The following is a 19,576-nucleotide window of genomic DNA, read 5'->3' on the forward strand; positions in this document are numbered from 1 at the left end:
CTGTGCTGGATCGCGTATATATACCTGATCCTGCATTTTACGGTTAGGGGGGCACGTGCATGGCCGCCAGCCCGACTGCACTCTTATTCGTTACAGTACAAGCCAATCAGCGGGTCCCAGTCAGGACCTGCTGATTGGCTGATCAAATGACAGAAGAGAGCCCTGTGTAGTTAAACAACAGAGGGCTCTCTATGGAGAGCAGCTATGTGGCTGTGCAATGCAGGGAGTAACAAGAGTCACATTGCTTAGTAAAAGCTGCACACACTACACACTTTACACTGGTTAGGCACACAGTTTTACCATTTCATTGCCCCTAGATGTTAACCCCTTCCCAGCCTGTTATTAGTACAGTGACAGTGTATAGCATTAGCACTGATCACTGTATTGGTGTCACTGGTGATGTCAGTGTCATTTAGTCATTTCCGTCAGATGCTCCGCCACACTCACACAGTACCACTATAAGTCGCTGATCGCCGCCATTACCAGTATAAAAGAAAATAATAATAAAAAATTCCAGTATATTTACCATAATTCGTAGACGCTAAAACTTTCACACAAAGCAATTAAAATAAATAATTAATGGGATGTTGTTTTACCAAAGACATGTAGCAGAATTACATTTTGGCCTAAATTTATGAAGAAATTTGATTTTGTTATTGGGTATGTTTTATAGAAGAAGAAAAAAATATTGGGGGTTTTTGGTGTTTTTTCGTTTATATAATAAAAAATAAAAAACCCAGTGGTGATCAAATACCACCAAAAGAAAACTCCATTTGTGTGGGAAAAAAATGGTGTAGATTTTGTTTGGGTACAGTGATGCACGACCACGCAATTACCAGTTAAAGTAGCATAGTGCTGAATAGAAAAAAATGGCCTAATCATGAAGGGGGTTGAAGTAAATTGGTACAATAAATATTATTCGAGGGTGGTTACGGATTCCCTATATCTATTGCACCTATGTATTACCTTGTCTATTCCCCTAGTTAGATCACATGTTACTGTTGATATCACAACAATACAAGGTTAGCTATGAAACCAAGCACACTGCTTAATAAAACAAAGTCTTATTTATTTCCCAAGAAAATAGGAAAACGCTAACATGTCAATACTATAAAGTATTATAAGAGTATATGACAAAAAAAACATCAAAGATACTTATCACAATGCTTTCCTCAAGATATTGTTTCATCGGCTGGGCTCAGTATGGCAAAAGAGATAGCCATGAGACTCAAAATGGTGGAGAGAGCCATGCGGCTCAGGCACAAGCCAAGAGTGAAAAGGGTAGAGAGAGGAAGCTCTCTGACTCGTTCAGTCCTTCTATACTTCAATCATACACCATCCAGACCCAACCCCATTGCCATCCCATCTAGACTTTTGACGAATCACAGTACTTATGGGGCAGTCCTCCTCGAGTTATTATTTTACTGTCCATCCTGCTGTATTGGCCTCTAGGGTCAGCATTGTCCATGTATCTATGTCTATATATCTTCAATGCCTTTTGGTCCTTTGATGTTCTGTAGCAGGACATTCATCAATCATCTTGTCAGCTATGGTCTCTTTCAAGATTGCTTGCAGTGTTACAACAACAGATGGTCCGGAGCCAAGCTTTATTCAGCCTTGATGAAGGCCTGATCCTTTCTTTCACATATGCTACAAAGACATTCCAGACCGCCCCCAAGAAAGCAAAGAATTAGTTGTATCAACCAGAAAGAAACTCCAGAAATATGATATTAAATCATGTTGCCTTCCAACAGGGGTAAAACCTTCCCAGAGCTGAAATTATTATTTCCTAGCACCGCCTAGTGGCCAAAATGCTATATTTTCCAGAAATACCTCAATCAGGACAATTCCAGATGATAGCCACTAGATGGCATTGATGAGTATAAATAACAATCGTATTAAATAAAATATGACTATTTTTTGTTGCGCCTGTGGGAATGTTTGCCACATTTGTGTTTTTTTTTTTTTTTTTATAAATAGACCTCAAGATGTATCTAAAGTTTTAAACCCTTCAAATATATTGCAGTTTACCAGTCCATAAATAGAGTGGCTGCATTGGTTTCCTTTTATAGGCTTTTGTCCTTTATTTTTACCAGGTGATCCTGAAAATAGCACACTTTTCCCCTCATTCGTGGCTAAACTCTTTTCTCCACCGTATCTAATAAGGAAGTCATGGTTGTGACACAAGCTGGACGCCAAGCGTGTCTGCCTTTGTTCATTTCCATTGTATGGTGGATTGATGGGTTTGGTAAGAGGTAAGGATATTTATGCTTTTAGTGCTGCTTATAGGAAGTGACAAGGACATGGCATTTCTGGCAAGATCAATGGGTATTTTTGTACTGGCTGAAAATGTTCTTAGTCTGAAAAAAGAAAACTAATGCAAACAGCACATCCAACTGGTAAGCTGCAATTTATTAAGTTTTTAAGTTTTTGAGTTTAGATATGATTTAACTCTGCTTCACATCTAGGTGTGTTGAATACATTATCTCTAGTTACCTGCTGTGGTTCCTTCTGCTGGTCCCCAAGCCACATCTGTGCCAGCACAGAACCACAGTGTGTGGTGGGAGACCGGGTAATAAACCCACCTGGAAGTTTCTGATCCCAGTTATACCTTCTGGTAAGGTACGTGTATATCTTCTTCTTTTATGGCTGGTCTTAGTTTGATTTGCTGCAGTTAGTAATAGGGTTGCTTTGAGGATACAGGAAAAGTAAGTGAGAGGGTTACAGGAATAGTTGGTGTTTAGGTAGTAAGTTAGTTCTAGGGTTAAAGGGAAAGTTTGTGTTGCAGTTACAGGGAGGGCTAGTTTGAGGACTGCAAGATGGGTTCGTGTTAGGATTACAGAGAGGGTGAGTGTTGGAGGGTGAGTGTTAGAGTTACAGCTACAAGAAGGGTCACAGGGAGAATTAGTGTAAGGATTAAAGAGAGAGGTTTAGTGTTAAGGTTAAAGGGGAGGTTGGTGTTGGGGTTACAGTGAGTGTTAGCATACAGGTTACACAGTGGTTAGGGTTACATGCAAGGTAAGTGCAGGGGTTATAGGGAGGTTAGTGACACAGGGGATATAACAGGTAAGGTAGCAAGCACTTAGGTTCTCAGGGAGGGCTACTGTAAATATTAGTGTTAGGGTTACAGGAAGGATTGGTGTGAAGAGTACACTAGAGGTTATGGTTACATGTAGGGTTAATTTTGGGTTATAGGGAGGGTTAATGTTTATGCGAGGCTAATTGTACAGTTACAGGGAGGCTTAATAATGTTAGGGTTACAGGGTGGCTCAGGCCCCTTTCACACTTGTACAACTTGTCCCACGATTTTGTACTGCAAAATCGTATGACAAGTCATTCTCCATGATTTTCAATGACTACCATTCATATTGGCACGACTTAAAGTCGTGCCGACTTCAAAGTAGTCCCTGCACTACTTTGGTCCAACTTTCATGCCAGTTGATGTCCATAGACCTCAATGTTAAACCCTCAAGTAGCATGCAAATTGTACCTGAATAATATAGACACAATTTCAGCACTACTTTGTAAGCTGAGAATGGTTAATGCCGAAGTTGTGGCAAAGTCGTACAAAGTAGTACTGCTCCCAAATCGCAGCAAAGTCGCTGTAAAATAGCGGCAAAATAGCGGCTGCGAAATCGTGGGAAAATCGCACGACTTTGAAGTCGTATAAGTGTGAAAGTGATAGAGTTAGTGTTAGGATTACAGGGAAGGTTACACTTAACGTAACAAGGATGGTTAGACATAGGGTCACAGTGAAGGCTACTGTGAGAATTACAGGGAGGGTAAGTGTTAGGGTTGCGGGGAGGCATAGTGAGAAGGGTTCACAGAGGGTTGGTGTTAGGGTTACAGGGAGGGATAGTGTGAAGGGTTCACAGAGGGTTGGTGTTAAGGATACAGGGAGGGTTAGCATGAAGGTTACACAGAGGTTAGGGTTACATGTAGGTTACATGTAGGGTTAGTGCTGGGGTTATAGGGATGGTTGGTGTTACAGGGAAAATGACAAGAAAGGAAGCAAGGAGGGTCAGACGTATGGTCACAGGGAGGGATACTGTAAATATTAGTGTTAGGGTTACAGGGAGGTTTAGTGTGAAGATTACATGGTGGCTGAGGTTACATGTAGGGTTAGTGTTAGGGTTATAGGGAGAGTTAATATTTATGTGAGGCTAATGGTACAGTTACAGGGAGGCTTAATGTTTGCCAGGGCTGGCTCAGCCCTTCCTTCTAAGCTGTCGGCTAATTGCCAGCCTCATCTCTCTCCACAGTTAACCAGCTGTTGTGGATCTGCTCGTCAGTCCCGCCTACTTAAAGATCTCCAGCTCACTTCATTCCTGCCTTCGCCTTGGTCACATCACAAGAAACCATCTCCTGCGTTCCTGTTTAAAGACTGGCTTTGCTGACATCCCTTCTGGCTCCTTACCCTGCTTGCTGTTCCTCTACTTGGATCCCTGTCTTCTGGCCTGGCTGATTACCCGATCTGGTTACTGAACTCTGGCTTGGCTGATTACCCGATCCGGTTACTGGACACTGGCTATGCTTTGACTAAGCTTACTCTATTTACCTTTTTATTTTTATTAATAAACAAGTGTGATTTTACTGTACTTCTATCTCGGTCTGGTTCATGGTTTCTGACAATGTTAGGGTTACAGGGTGGCTTAGTGCTAGAGTTAGTGTTAGGATTATAGGGAAGGTTACACAACATAACAAGGATGGTTAGACTTAGGGTCACAGGGAAGGCTACTGTAAGAATTACAGGGAAGGTAAGTGTTAGGGTTACAGGGAAGAATAGTGTGAAGTGTTCACAGAGTGTTAGTGTTAGGGTTACAAGGAGGCATAGTGTGAAGGGTTCACAAAGGGTTAGTGTTAGGGTTACAGGGAGGGATAGTGTGAAGAATTCATAGAGTGTTAGGGTTAAAGGGACAGAGAGTGTGAAAGGTTCACAGAGAGTTAGTGTTAGGGTTATAGGGAAGGGTAGTGTGAAGAACTCACAGAGATTTTGTGTTAGGGTTACAGGGAAGGATAGTGTGAAGAATTCATAGAGTGTTAGTGTTAGGGTTAAAGGGACAGAGAGTGTGAAGGGTTCACAGAGAGTTAGTGTTAGGGTTATAGGGAAGGGTAGTGTGAAGAACTCACAGAGATTTTGTGTTAGGGTTACAGGGAAGGATAGTGTGAAGAATTCATAGAGTGTTAGTGTTAGGGTTAAAGGGACAGACAGTGTGAAGGGTTCACAGAGAGTTAGTGTTAGGGTTACAGGGAGGGATAGTGTGAAGGGTTCATAAAGGGTTAGTGTTAGGGTTACAGGGAGGGATAGTGTGAAGAATTCATAGAGTGTTAGTGTTAGGGTTAAAGGGACAGAGAGTGTGAAGGGTTCACAGAGTTAGTGTTAGGGTTATATGGAAGGGTAGTGTGAAGAATTCACAGATAGGTAGTGTTAGGGTTACAGGGAGGGATAGTGTGAAGAGTTCACACAGGGTTAGTATTAGGGTTACAGGGAGGGATAGTGTGAGGGATTCACAGAGGGTTGGTGTTAGGGATAAAGGGAAGGGTAGTGTTAATGTATTCCTTGAAAGGTTAGTGTTAGGGACACAGGGCAGGTGTCAGGGTTATATTGAGGGTTTGTGTGGGTTACACAGAGGGTTAGATGCAGGGTTAGTGTTAGGGTTACAGGGCAGGTTAGTGTGAGGGTAAACGTTTCTTGGAAGGTTTGTGGTAGGGTTACATAGAAGGCTAGCGGTAGGATTACAGAAAAGGTTAAAGCTACAGAAAAGTTTACTTTTGGGATAACAGGGAGGCTTAATGTGAGGGTCATGGCAGAGATATAGGGAAGCTTAATGTGAGGGTCATGGCGGAGATATAGGGAAGCTTAATGTGAGGGTCATGGCGGAGATATAGGGAGGCTTAATGTGAGGGTCATGGCGGAGATATAGGGAAGCTTAATGTGAGGGTCATGGCGGAGATATAGGGAAGTGTAATGTGAGGGTCATGGCGGAGATATAGGGAAGCTTAATGTGAGGGTCATGGCGGAGATATAGGGAAGCTTAATGTGAGGGTCATGGCGGAGATATAGGGAAGTGTAATGTGAGGGTCATGGCGGAGATATAGGGAAGCTTAATGTGAGGGTTGCAGGCAGGAAGGATGAGTGATAAAATTATTATTTCAAACCCACATATTGATAAATACAGCCTTGAGAACACAAACACATCAGTCAATAAATAAATCAAACAAAATTACTCGCCTCCACTTATCCTTTAAAAAAAAAAATCTATTTTGCAAACAAATTATTGTGCTCTCCCACTGCACACATTCTGGATTGCCTCTAAGTGGGCTTTTTTATTTTTCCCTCAATAGCTAAGCCCATAATTGTTCTTTCTAATGTCAAAGTGCCATTTTCTGCTCCCCCCCCCCCCCTTCCTCCAACCACTGGGCTATTTGCTACAGTGAAGTCCAGCAGCCCAATATGGAACCTGTAGCCTGGCAGATGAGCCCCTCCCTCCGCCCTCCCTCTGTGCACAATGTGAGGATAATGACATATCAAGGAGACAGCTCAGGAAGAAGCAAAACAAGAGCACGTTTACCTGCATCCTGCAGACCCCGCCCACCTGTCACCCTGCCAGCCAATGGCAGTGCTGGGAGGGCGGGGCGGTCGGGGAGCTGTCAGTGCTGGGGCTGTGTGCAGCAGGCAGATCGCAGCGAGCAGAGAGAGGAGCGTTTCAGCACCATCAGCCATAGACAGCAGCCTGCCCGGGCAGGGGATGGCCTGCCTGACCGCAGCCTTCAGTGCTGCCTCCAACCTGGTAAGTGCTGCTCACCCACCTACCTACCCACCCTGCCTGGGGTTTACTTTTCTTTATATAACTTGAGGCTCTGGCTGCCCCATCCCATAAATAAGCTGCAGCTGAATCAAGGTCACACAGTGCTGATCCATCCATACAGCTTACAGAGCCCCCAGCTGCAGGTATCAATGGAGGGCACTAGGATGGGATACTATATAGCCCCCCCCCCCCCCCCCCCCCTCACTGCTCACTGCACCGCTTGAGTAAATAGGGTTGGAACAATCACAGCCTGGATTCCTTAAATAGGGATTGCTAATATTGACTGCCTAGCTCATCTGTGTCCTGGATTTTTTAAATAAGGCTTTCTTTCTAGTCTGTTTCATTGATTGCGGTGCAAGGCTAAGCAGAGGAAGAGTGATTTGGGTGCACAGATTAGGAATTGGGATAAATGTTTAAGGTTTGCCTAAAAAATGAATACTAATAATAAAAATAAATAAATAATAAAGACTCTGCCAATGGCAACCATATAGGTCCCCTCTATACTGGAGACTCTGTACCTCCTGGGGTGGGGGGGGGGGGGTCCACTTGTCTGCACAGATGAGGTCATCTTTAGGCAGTATAAAGTGATTGGGGGACTTGGAATTGTGAAATATCTATACTGGGATCTAAAAAAAAAGAAGAAGAAGCAGTTGGCAAAGACAGTCGTTCAGATTTCTTGTTCATTCTGAAAAAGAAAACCTACCTGACTGTTAACCTCCACTTTTTGCATAGATCTGAGTCTGGTTGATTGACTCCTTTAAGCAGCACAAGGGAAATAGGAAGAGCTTGACATGTGGCTGGGTAATAGACTTGTTTTTCTTTCCCTTTGGGGAGGGGGGGTTCCTGGGACATGTAGTACCACTGTACCAGATAGTTCATAGGGAGCCAGATCTATTCCTGGCTGTACTGGAAGTCTCTGTGTTATTATATAGCTTCGCACTGGAGCGACAGAGTCCATAAACAGCTGTAAACTAATCTACAGGGTCTATAGATAGGAGTATAAAGAGATGTTAGCCCCATAGACAGCTGTATAGGACGCCATTTGTTGGGGACCATACATACAGTAGCTGTAGGTGGAGCTTTTGTATATATATATATATAAACATCTGTATAAGGAGCCATAAGGTCTATAGGTGGCTGTGAATGGTTCTATATGGTCTGTAGATTAAGCCATATGTTCTACAGTTAGCTACTGAATATAAGGGGCTATAGGGTCTAAAGAAATCTGTAGGTGAAGGATTAGGGAAGATTGAGCTATATTGTCTATAGATACATGGAGCTACAGGGTCTATAGATAGTTGTAGGTGGACTGGAGGGTCTTTAGTTAGCTGTAGATAGAGCCACGGGGTCTTTATATAGCTTTATACTACTAAGCTATAAGGTCTATAGAGAGCTGTATATGAACTATAAGGTCTATAGATAGTTGTATGAGAACCATAGGGTTTATATAGCTGTATAAGATCTATAGACCGCCTTATAAGGAGCTGGGTCTATAGATAGCTGTAGATGGAATTATAGGTTGTGGGCTGAGCTATTGGGTCTATAGATAGCTGTATAGGAAATAAAGGGTCTAAATATAGCTGTGCAAGAACTATAGGGTCTATAGATTGAGCTATAAGGTCTATAGATAGCTGTATACAAGGAATATAGCCGGTTGGTTGAGCTGTAGGGTCTATAGCTCTGTATAAGAAGTATAGAGTCTATAGATAGCTGTGTAAGAACTATTGGGTCTATATATAGCTGCAGGCGGACTATAGGGTCTATAGATTAAGCTATAGGGAGTATAAATAGCTGCATAAGAAGCATAGGGTCTATAGCTGTAACAGAAGTATAGGGTCTGTATATTGAGCTATAGGGTCTATATATAGTTGTATAAGAAGTATAGGATCTGTAGATAGCTGTGTAAGAACTATGGGGTGTATAGACAGCTGTAGGTGGACTATAGGGTCTGTAGATTGAGCTATAGGGTCTATAGATAGATGTATAAGAAAAAGTATAGAGTATGTAGGTTGAGCTATTGGGTCTGTAGATCTGTATAAGAACTATAGAGTCTATAGATAGCTGTGTAAGAACTATTGGGTATATATATATATATATATATATATATATATATATATATATATAGCTGCAGGCAGACTATAGGGTCTATAGATTAAGCTGTAGGGTGTATAAATAGCTGCATAAGAAGCATAGGGTCTATAGCTGTAACAGAAATATAGGGTCTGTATATTGAGCTATAGGGTCTACAGATAGCTGTATAACAAGCATAGGGTCTATAGATAGCTGTATAAGAAGTATATAGTCTGTATATTGAGCTATATGGTCTATATATAGTTGTATAAGAAGTATAAGATCTGTAGATAGCTGTGTAGGAACTATGGAGTCTATAGATAGCTGTAGGTGGACTATATGGTCTGTAGATTGAGCTATAGGGTCTATAGATAGCTGTATAAGAAGTATATGATCTGTAGATAGCTTTGGGGTCTATAGCTGTAGGTGGACTATAGGGTCTATAGATTGAGCTATAGGGTTTATAGTTAGATGTATAAGAAGTATAGAGTCTGTAGGTTGAGCTATAGGGTCTATAGACCTGTATAAGGAGTATATGGTCTACAGATAGCTGTGTAAGAACTATGGGGTGTATAGATAGCTGTGTAAGGACTATGGGGTGTATAGATAGCTGTGTAAGGACTATGGGGTGTATAGATAGCTGTAGGTGGACTATAGGATCTGTATATTGAGCTATAGGGTCTATAATTAGCTGTATAAAAAGTATAGGGTTCTGTAGATAGCTGTAGACAGAGCTATGTAGAAAGGCATCTCCCTGAAAAAAACAGATGACATCAGCGAAGTATGTAGCGGATTAGAGTTTTGTACATCGCTCCATCCACACCGTTGCGATATTTCGGAAGTGAATCACACTCCCAATCAATTGCTGTGGCTGTAATTATAAAGAGGTCACCAACGTTAACTGTCTTATTAAATCCTCAAGGGACACACAATGTTTAACCCTTCAGAGACTGCAATGCAAGCTTTGTACATACTGCCCTCTCCTTGCAAGTTCCCTGATATTTGCACACTTTGCGGTTTTCTTCCCCTTTTACAGGCTAAACTGCATTTGTGCATTTGTGTCTTGTATTATTATGAATAATTTACGATTGGCACATGGAAAGCTTACTGAAATGTGTTTGCTTTCAGTAAACTGCAGGAAGTATTTTTTTCTTTTTAGATTGTTTCTTATGTATTTTAATGTCGCATTATTATATTATTGTCACCATCAGGCTTGTATGCTTCTCGATGATTGCTTGCTCTTAGAGATCTGCACGAAGACTAAAGTGCATTATTGTTACATTGTATATCATTGTTTGCTGGCTTGCAATTTTATTCGGGAATAGGACGTTAAATGTGTTATTAGAGGCGTATTTCATTGCCTAGGAGGTGGTGAGGCTTGGTGTTTGAATGGATGTTATGTATTTAGGAGTATGTAATGTGTGCTGGAAGGGCATCCAGCTGCTTTATAGCCTTGCCCCACTTCCTGCAGCCCCTGGGCACGCTGCACCTGTTTTTTTTTTTTTTTTTTTTTTTTTTTAGGGCAGAAGCAGAGAATGACCGCTAGTTACCTCTCTGAGCTGAGGATTAGAGGATCGTGCACGCATGCGCAGTGCAGGCTCAATGCATCCTCTCCTAAAACTTGCCATCAGTCTTGCAGGAAAGCAATACACAAGCCATCCGATCTCATTATATAAGACGTATGCAGGAGACCTTGGGGAGGTATTTTAAAGAAGGAACTGTAAATAGCTGACAGGGAAATGTGCAATAGGTGTGATCCTGTGTGGAGGAGGGGTGCCAGGGGGGGTTTAATGTCTGTTTTTTGAGCACTTGGCATCTGGATGTGGGAAAAAACTGATCTTGCAGAGACAATGGAAAGGATCGTGTGTGTTCATTTCAATAGAATTGCAAAATAATAAGAAGAATTATGCTTATCATTTACCAAGTGTGCTGCAAGACCCCAGGTTGGTAGAAAAGGCTGATAAATAGTGGAAATTGCTCTTATTAAAGCTGATTTTTAAAGCGCAACTCCACTTTTGTTAAGAAAAAAACATTGGGGGATCTATGTGCAATGCAAGGATTTTAATCACTTCAGCCCCGGAAGGTTTTACCTCCCTTCATGACCAAGCCATGTTTTTTTGTTTTTTTTTTGCGATACGGTCCTGCGTTACTTTAACTGACAATTGCGCGGTCGTGCGACGCTGTACCCAAATAAAATTGATGTCCTTTTTTTTCCCCCCAGAAATAGAGTTTCCTTTTGGTGGTATTTGATCACCTCTGCGGTTTTAATTTTTTGCGCTATAAACAAAAAAAAAAAAGGCTTTTGAAGAAAAAACAATATTTTTACTTTCTGCTATAAAACAAATCCAATAAAAAAAATGTAAAAAAAAAAATCTATTTTTTTCATCAATTTAGGTCAATATGTGTTCTGCTACTGTACATATTTTTGGTAAAAAAAAATCCCAATAAATGTATATTGATTGTGTAAAAGTTATAGAGGGTTATTTACTATAAAGGCAAATCCACTTTGCACTGCAAGTGCACTTGGAAGTGCAGTCGCTGTAGATCCGAGGGGGACATGTAAGGATAATAAAAAAACAGCATTTTTGCTTGCGCGTGATTGGATGATAAAATCAGCAGAGCTTCCCCTCATTTCAGATCTTCCCCTCAGATCTACAGCGACTGCACTTCCAAGTGCACTTGCAGCCCAAAGTAGATTTGCCTTTAGTAAATACCTTACTAGTGTCCACAAACTATGGGATAGATTTATGGACTTTTTAAAATTGTTTTTACTAGTAATGGCGGCGATCAGCGTTTTTATCTGACACTAAGTGACACTGTTTGGGGATCGGTGACATCAATACAGTGATCAGTGCTAAAAAAAATGCACTGTCACTGTATAAATGACACTGACAGGGAAGGCGTTAACATCAGGGGCGATCAAAGGGTTAAATGTGCTCCTAGGGAATGCTTTCTAACTGTGTGAGGGATGCTGTGACTGGAGGAACACAGAGATCCGTGTTTCTGCTTAGCAGAAACACAAGATCTCCATTTTCCTCCCTCACAGAACTGCCTTATTTACATACGCCGTTCTGCCTGTCCTGTGAACGATTGCGGGTGGCCGGCGGCTGAATTGGCTGATTGGCTCCAGCGGTGTCCAATCACGAGCGCAAGCCCCAGACCTTGTGCATGAAATCACATACAGGTACGTGATTTCGTGCAGCCGGGCCGCCCTGCCGCAGGATATATGCAGTAGGTGATCCGGAAGTGGTTAACAAACTTTGTTGCAGATTCCTAGCTTTTGTTATTCTGAAAAATCCCTGTGTGTTCGTCTGTGTCCATGTGGGAAAGCGAGTCTAAGGTTGGGTTCACACTAATGCGATTGCAGACATCGCATGTGATTCGCACCGCATTCCTGTGCATGTCACATGTGATGTCTGTTGCTGTGCAAATTCAGCCATACAGTGCATGGCTGAAATCACATTCGCACCAAAATGGTGCAGGGCCCTTTTTTTTTTGTCTGCACTGGAATCGGATCGCATGCGTGTTCACACTGATTCCACAGTTTGCACAACTTATTTGGGGTTGTCATTAACTTTCTATTGACACCCGCAGCAGTTCCCAGAGCATAGTGTGAACTGTCTGCGATTCTGATGCAGTGCGGAAACCCGCACAGGAATCGCCGTGGTTCCCGCATCGCACCAGTGTTGACCTAGTCTAATGGGAGTGGCTTCATAATTATCAATCAGCTGTAGCACCTGCAGGGCACTAATGAGGAAATGGGGGCGTGGCCTGGTGGGAGCCCAGGCTGAGTTTGTCCCTCTCATACCACCATAGGCACCATTCCTCTCTTCCTTCCAGTGACTACAGGAGCTGGGACAAGCTCCATCCCTCGCTGGCACTCCTTGCAGTGATTGCAGCATCACCCACACTACTCCCCATAGGGATCGACCCTGAGCATCACACTAAACAAACCGTGGGTCACACTAATGAGGAAAGTTGCGGGGTCTGCATCCCTTTAGATGTGATTTCCTATTGGGAGTATCTCACCAAAAAATGACATTTTTGTTGCAGGGGATGACTGAAATCTGACTTGTATCTTAGACATACTTCTGGGAAAATCAGTGAGCCAATTACACAAGCAGGATATGATGTTTCTGGGGGGCATTCTGTGTATAGAACACCTCCAGGTAGCCATATTGCATTTTCAGAACAATACAGCGGCTGCAGATTAAAAAGGAAAGGTCGTTTTTAATAACATTCAATCACAATATGACTTGTGTCGCAATTGTACTGTATATGCTATATTATTTTTTCACTATTTGCTATTTTTTTCCCTGCGAAAGTGGAGTTACCCTTTAACCACAGAGGATTTACCCCCTTCCATGACCAGGCCATCTTTTCCTTAATGGCACTACATTACTTTAACTGACAATTGCATAGTCATGCAACGCTGTACCCAAATGTCATTTTTTCCCCCACAAACAGAGCTTTCTTTTGGTGGTACAGTATTTGATCACCACTGCGTGTTTTATTTTTTGCGATATAAATAGATAATAAATATAACTATACATATATATATATATATATATATATATATATATTTTACTTTCTGCTATAAAACATATCCAAAAAAACATTTAAAAAATCTAATTTCTTCATACATTTAGACAAATATAGATTCTGCTACATATTTTTTGTTAAAAAAAATCCCAATAAGCGTATATTGATTGGTTTGCGCAAAAGTTATAGCGTCTCCGACTTATGGGATATATACTGGAATTATTATTTATTTATTTTTTTATACTAATGGAGGTGATTAACATCTTATAGTGGGACTGTGATATTGTGGCAGAAAATCGGGCACTAACTGAAACTCTGTGGGAACCAGTGTCACTGTACTAATGACACTGGCTGGGAAGGAGTTAAACCATCTAGGCGACCACAGGGTTAAATTTGTGCCCAGCCAGTGTTTTTGTGCACTGTGTGAGGTTCTTTTACTAAGGGAAGAGATTGATTTTATTCCCTGCTTCGAATGTTCTAATATATATATAATAATAATAATAGGATCGGAGATTTCCACCACTATTCATATAGTATTATGTGTATCAAGATTGCACAGTATACAGTGGGGACGGAAAGTATTCAGACCCCCTTACATTTTCACTCTTTGTTATATTGCAGCCATTTGCTAAAATCATTTAAGTTCATTTTTTTCCTCATTAATGTACACACAGCACCCCATATTGACAGAAAAACACAGAATTGTTGACATTATTGCAGATTTATTAAAAAAGAAAAACTGAAATATCACATGGTCCTAAGTATTCAGACCCTTTGCTGTGACACTCATATATTTTTACTCAGGTGCTGTCCATTTCTTCTGATCATCCTTGAGATGGTTCTACACCTTCATTTGAGTCCAGCTGTGTTTAATTATACTGATTGGACTTGGTTAGGAAAGCCACACACCTGTCTATATAAGACCTTACAGCTCACAGTGCATGTCTGAGCAAATGAGAATCATGAGGTCAAAGGAACTGCCTGAAGAGCTCAGAGACAGAATTGTGGCAAGGCACAGATCTGGCCAAGGTTACAAAAAAAAATTCCTGCTGCACCTAAGGTTCCTAAGAGCACAGTGGCCTCCATAATCCTTAAATGGAAGACTTTTGGGACAACCAGAACCCTTCCTAGAGCTGTCCGTCCGGCCAAACTGAGCTATCGGGGTAGAAGAGCCTTGGTGAGAGAGGTAAAGAAGAACCCAAAGATCACTGTGGCTGAGCTCCAGAGATGCAGTCGGGAGATGGGAGAAAGTTGTAGAAAGTCAACCATCACTGCAGCCCTCCACCAGTCGGGGCTTTATGGCAGAGTGGCCCAACGGAAGCCTCTCCTCAGTGCAAGACACATGAAAGCCCGCATGGAGTTTGCTAAAAAACACCTGAAGGACTCCAAGATGGTGAGAAATAAGATTCTCTGGTCTGATGAGACCAAGATAGAACTTTTTGGCCTCAATTCTAAGCGGTATGTGTGGAGAAAACCAGGCACTGCTCATCACCTGTCCAATACAGTCCCAACAGTGAAGCATGGTGGTGGCAGGATCATGCTGTGGGGGTGTTTTTCAGCTGCAGGGACAGGACGACTGGTTGCAATCGAGGGAAACATGAATACCGCCAAGTACAGGGATATCCTGGATGAAAACCTTCTCCAGAGTGCTCAGGACCCCAGACTGGGCTGAAGGTTTACCTTCCAACAAGACAATGACCCTAAGCCAGGGGTGTCCAAACTTTTTTCAAAGAGGGCCAGATTTCATGAAGTGAACATGCATGAGGGCCGACCATTTTGCCTGACTTTTTTTGAACCATTAAAATTAAATGCAAATGAAATTTTTATGCAAAGTTTATTGCAAACGGCATACTTTTAATTTTGTCACATGGATGACAAATCTAAACAGGTGTTAAATCACTCAAAGTACATTACATATTATAATAAAGGCTGTCTGTCAACTTTTAAGTTAAAAAAATATAAACAGGAACATAACATCAAGTATACATCTTGTGTCCAAATTCATAACTAATTTAGACCAACTGACATTAACTGAGATTTTATAATATATTCATCTCAATTGAAAAAGAAAACTTGTCTGCACTAATGTGAAGGGTGAAACTGAGATCTGGACTGCAGCACATAGGCTAGGTCTGGGTCAAAGGCAGTGGTTTTGATGCGCAAAATGTCCCGCAGGTGAGAGTCACTTAGTCTTGTCCTCACGCGGTTCTTGTTAAAGTTCATAGCAGAGAATGTCTTCTCACACATATATGTTGAGCCAAACAAGCTCAGCATTTTCTTAGCCAATGTTCGAATCTCTTGAAACCGGCTCTTATCCAGTTGGCGGTAAAAGTTCACAAGAGAGAGCTGTTGGTGACGACTGCGTAACTCGCTGTCACAATGCAGCTCAATGAGCTCGAGCTGCAGCTGATCTGGAGCATCATTGGGGTCAACAGAGAATGGAGAGGAGAAAAGGCTGATCTCCTTTTCAATAGCTGCAAAATCCTGAAAGCGCCGTTTAAACTCCCCAGCCAGAGATGTGATGTCTGCTGCATACCTGCTCATTTGTGCACTGATATTGTCCTGTGGAAAACTGTTCATTATTTCCTGCAATGCTGAAAAATGTATGAGATTGGGCTGTGTTTGTGATAACTGCCTTATGAAAAGTTGCAGCTTTGTTCCAAAGGCTTTGAGGTGTGAATAAAGCTGGTTCACCGCTGCATCTTTCCCCTGAAGACTGGTGTTCAGTACATTCAGATGCTTTGTTATGTCAACTAGAAACCCCAAATCAGCCAGCCAAATCGGATCAGATAGTTCTCGCATTGGTTGTCCCTTTGTTTCTAAGAATTCTCCGATTTCCTTTTTGAGAGAGTTGAAACGCTGCAGTGCAGACCCCCGGCTGAGCCATCTTACATCGTTGTGATATACAACATCTTCGTATTCAGCCTGGATGTCCAGTAGAAACTGTTTAAACTGGCGGTGGCACAGGGCTTTAGAGCGAATAAAATTAATAGTCTTCACCACCGGTTTCATAACATGGTCATATTTGAGATGTTTGGCGCAGAGAACTTGTTGATGAATGATACAGTGGAGTTTTATAGCTTTGCCTCCTTCTTCGATCACCTTGTTACAGATTAGGGTTGCTAATCCACTTCGTTCTCCAGCCATGGCAGGTGCCCCATCAGTAATAATCCCAGTAAGTTTGTTCCAAGGCAGTTTCATGTCATCTATGGCGGAACTAACAGAGACAAATAAATCTTTTCCTCTTGTTTGGTCCGTAAGGCTTTGGAGGTCAAGTAGCTCTTCAGTCACGTTCATTTCATCGTCCACCCCTCTCATAAAAATCAGCAACTGAGCCGTGTCAGATAGATCCGTGCTTTCATCACAGGCTACTGAAAAGAAGTCAAAATCCACTCCTTTGGATGTCAACTGTCTCTTAATATCTGATGAAATCTCTTCAACTCTCCGTGTCACAGTGTTACGAGCCAGGCAAATGTTGGCAAACTCTTGCTTCTTCTCGGGACAGATATTCTCAACCATTTTCATAACACATTCTTTGATAAAGTCACCCTCAGAAAAAGATTTGCAATTTTTAGCAATTAACGTTGACACCTCATAGCTTGCCTTTGTGGCATTTTCATTTGACTCACGGGCTCTTGTGAAAAATCGCTGTTGCGACATTAAAACAGCTTCAAGTTGCTTCAACTTTTCACTGCGGTCGTGCCCTGTTAGCTTGTCGTATGTGCTATGTCGCGACTGGTAGTGTCTCTTGACATTAAATTCTTTATAAACAGCCACAGTCTCTTGGCATATCAGACAAACACAGTGATTCCGTATTTCAGTGAAGAAATATTCCACTTTCCACCTGTCCTGGAAGCGGCGGCCCTCACTGTCAACTTTCCTTCTCTTGTTTACAGTCGCCATTTTAGAAATTGACCAGAAGGGAAAGGGATCTTGTGAGCGCAGTGTCAGAGGTTTTGGTCTAAGCGTGTTCGTCCGATACACTAATACACTGCCCAACAAGTATTCTCCTACCTTTGTGGCTGTGTGTGGTGAAGATGAGCTGTTATTTGGATATATATATCTCCTCTTTGGCCCCCAAACAAATCCCAGAGGATGGGCTCAGTTTTGTACAAATGATTTATTTTCTCTCCTGAGAAATCTGGCCTTTATTACTTCTGTGGCCCCCAAGTTTTGATCAGGGCAAGGATGAGCTTTTTTTTATATATATTTTATATTCTTTCTGGCCCCCACTTGTAATCTGCCCCCAGGCTCAGATCAGGGCAAAGATGAGCTATTTTTTTTAATATTCTTTCTGGCCCCCACTTGTAATCTGCCCCCAGGCTCAGATCAGGGCAAAGATGAGCTATTTTTTTTAATATTCTTTCTGGCCCCCACTTGTAATCTGCCCCCAGGCTCAGATCAGGGCAAGGATGAGTTGTAACTCCTGAGTTATATTAGTCCCCGAGCGCCGCTCACTTCAGGGATCATGCACGAGCCCGCTGGGACGCTGACAGCACACGGCGCCGCAGCCAATCACCACCGCCAATCACCGCCGCCAATCACAGGCACTGAGAGCTCTGCAGCTGCCGCAGGGAAATGACTCAGTGTCTGCTATTGGCGCCGCGTGCTGTCAGCTACCCGGAGGGTTTTGGAACACGCCCCTGCTTGTCAGTGAGAGGCGCTCGGGGATTACGGAACAATTTCTGTGCACTCCTGAGTTATATTAGTCCCCGAGCGCCGCTCACTTCAGGGATCATGCACGAGCCCGCTGGGACGCTGACAGCACACGGCGCCGCAGCCAATCACCGCCGCCAATCACCGCTGCCAATCACAGGCACTGAGAGCTCTGCAGCTGCCGCAGGGAAATGACTCAGTGTCTGCTATTGGCGCCGCGTGCTGTCAGCTTCACGGAGGGTTTTGGAACACGCCCCTGCTTGTCAGTGAGAGGCGCTCGGGGATTACGGAACAATTTCTGTGCACTCCTGAGTTATATTAGTCCCCGAGTGCCGCTCACTTCAGGGATCATGCACGAGCCCGCTGGGACGCTGACAGCACACGGCGCCGCAGCCAATCACCGCCGCCAATCACCGCTGCCAATCACAGGCACTGAGAGCTCTGCAGCTGCCGCAGGGAAATGACTCAGTGTCTGCTATTGGCGCCGCGTGCTGTCAGCTTCACGGAGGGTTTTGGAACACGCCCCTGCTTGTCAGTGAGAGGCGCTCGGGGATTACGGAACAATACAGACATTGCAGAGTGCGGAGCAAGGGGGGCCACAAGGGTGACAAAAGCTGGAGGCATGTGGGGGCCGTATAAAACCGGACCGCGGGCCGCAAATGGCCCGCGGGCCGGACTTTGGACATGCCTGCCCTAAGCACACAGCTAAAATAACGAAGGAGTGGCTTCACAACAACTCCGTGACTGTTCTTGAATGGCCCAGCCAGAGCCCTGACTTAAAGAGGAGTTCCACCCAGGGGGTCGGGTAAAAAAAAAAAAAAATTAAAAGTCAGCAGCTACAAATACTGCAGCTGCTGACTTTTAATTGGACACTTACCTGTCCCTGGGTCCAGCGATGCGGGGGATCGAAGCTCCGCTCGTCTCCCCCTCCGTTCAGCGGCGCCGGCATTGCAACAGTGGGCGCCGGGCTGTGGCTTCACAGCCTGGCACCCACTGCGCATGCGCGAGCGGCGCCGTGATTGGCCGCTCAGTCACCTGGGACCTGTAATGGGTCCCAGATGATTGACTGCGGCGAGGGAGCAGAGCTGAGCCCTTCCTGTGCCGAGGGGGAAGTGATGTCACCAGCCCAGGCACTGGAAGGGGCAGACTACGAGGGACCCCCTAGCAACAGGCATTTAGAGGTAAGTTAAAAAAAAAAATCCAATTTTTTTTTTTTTTTTTTTTTTTTTTAGGATTTTTCAAGTATTTTTGTTTTTTTGGGTGGAACCCCACCCAATTGAGCATCTCTGGAGAGACCTAAAAATGGCTGTCCACCAACGTTTACCATCCAACCTGACAGAACTGGAGAGGATCTGCAAGGCGGAATGGCAGAAGGTCCCCAAATCCAGGTGTGAAAAACTTGTTGCATCTTTCCCAAAAAGACTCATGGCTGTATTAGATCAAAAGGGTGCTTCTACTAAATACTGAGCAAAGGGTCTGAATACTTAGGACCATGTGAT

At 43.2% G+C, this 19,576-nt stretch overlaps 1 protein-coding gene across 1 annotated transcript in view; it reads left to right on the top strand.

Annotated features, from left to right (window-relative positions):
- Window positions 1–6,631: 6,631 nt before the first annotated feature.
- The window catches only part of ABCG1 (ATP binding cassette subfamily G member 1), a 144,865-nt gene continuing 131,920 nt past the window's right edge, over window positions 6,632–19,576 (top strand). Inside the window, exon 1 of the mRNA XM_073617270.1 lies at window positions 6,632–6,791. Within this exon, the coding sequence (XP_073473371.1) occupies window positions 6,750–6,791 (42 nt within the window). The 5' untranslated portion in view covers window positions 6,632–6,749. The remainder of the gene's footprint in view (window positions 6,792–19,576) is intronic.

Source organism: Aquarana catesbeiana, linkage group LG02, assembly GCF_042186555.1.
Source record: "Aquarana catesbeiana isolate 2022-GZ linkage group LG02, ASM4218655v1, whole genome shotgun sequence".
Classification (NCBI taxonomy): Eukaryota; Metazoa; Chordata; class Amphibia; order Anura; family Ranidae; genus Aquarana; species Aquarana catesbeiana.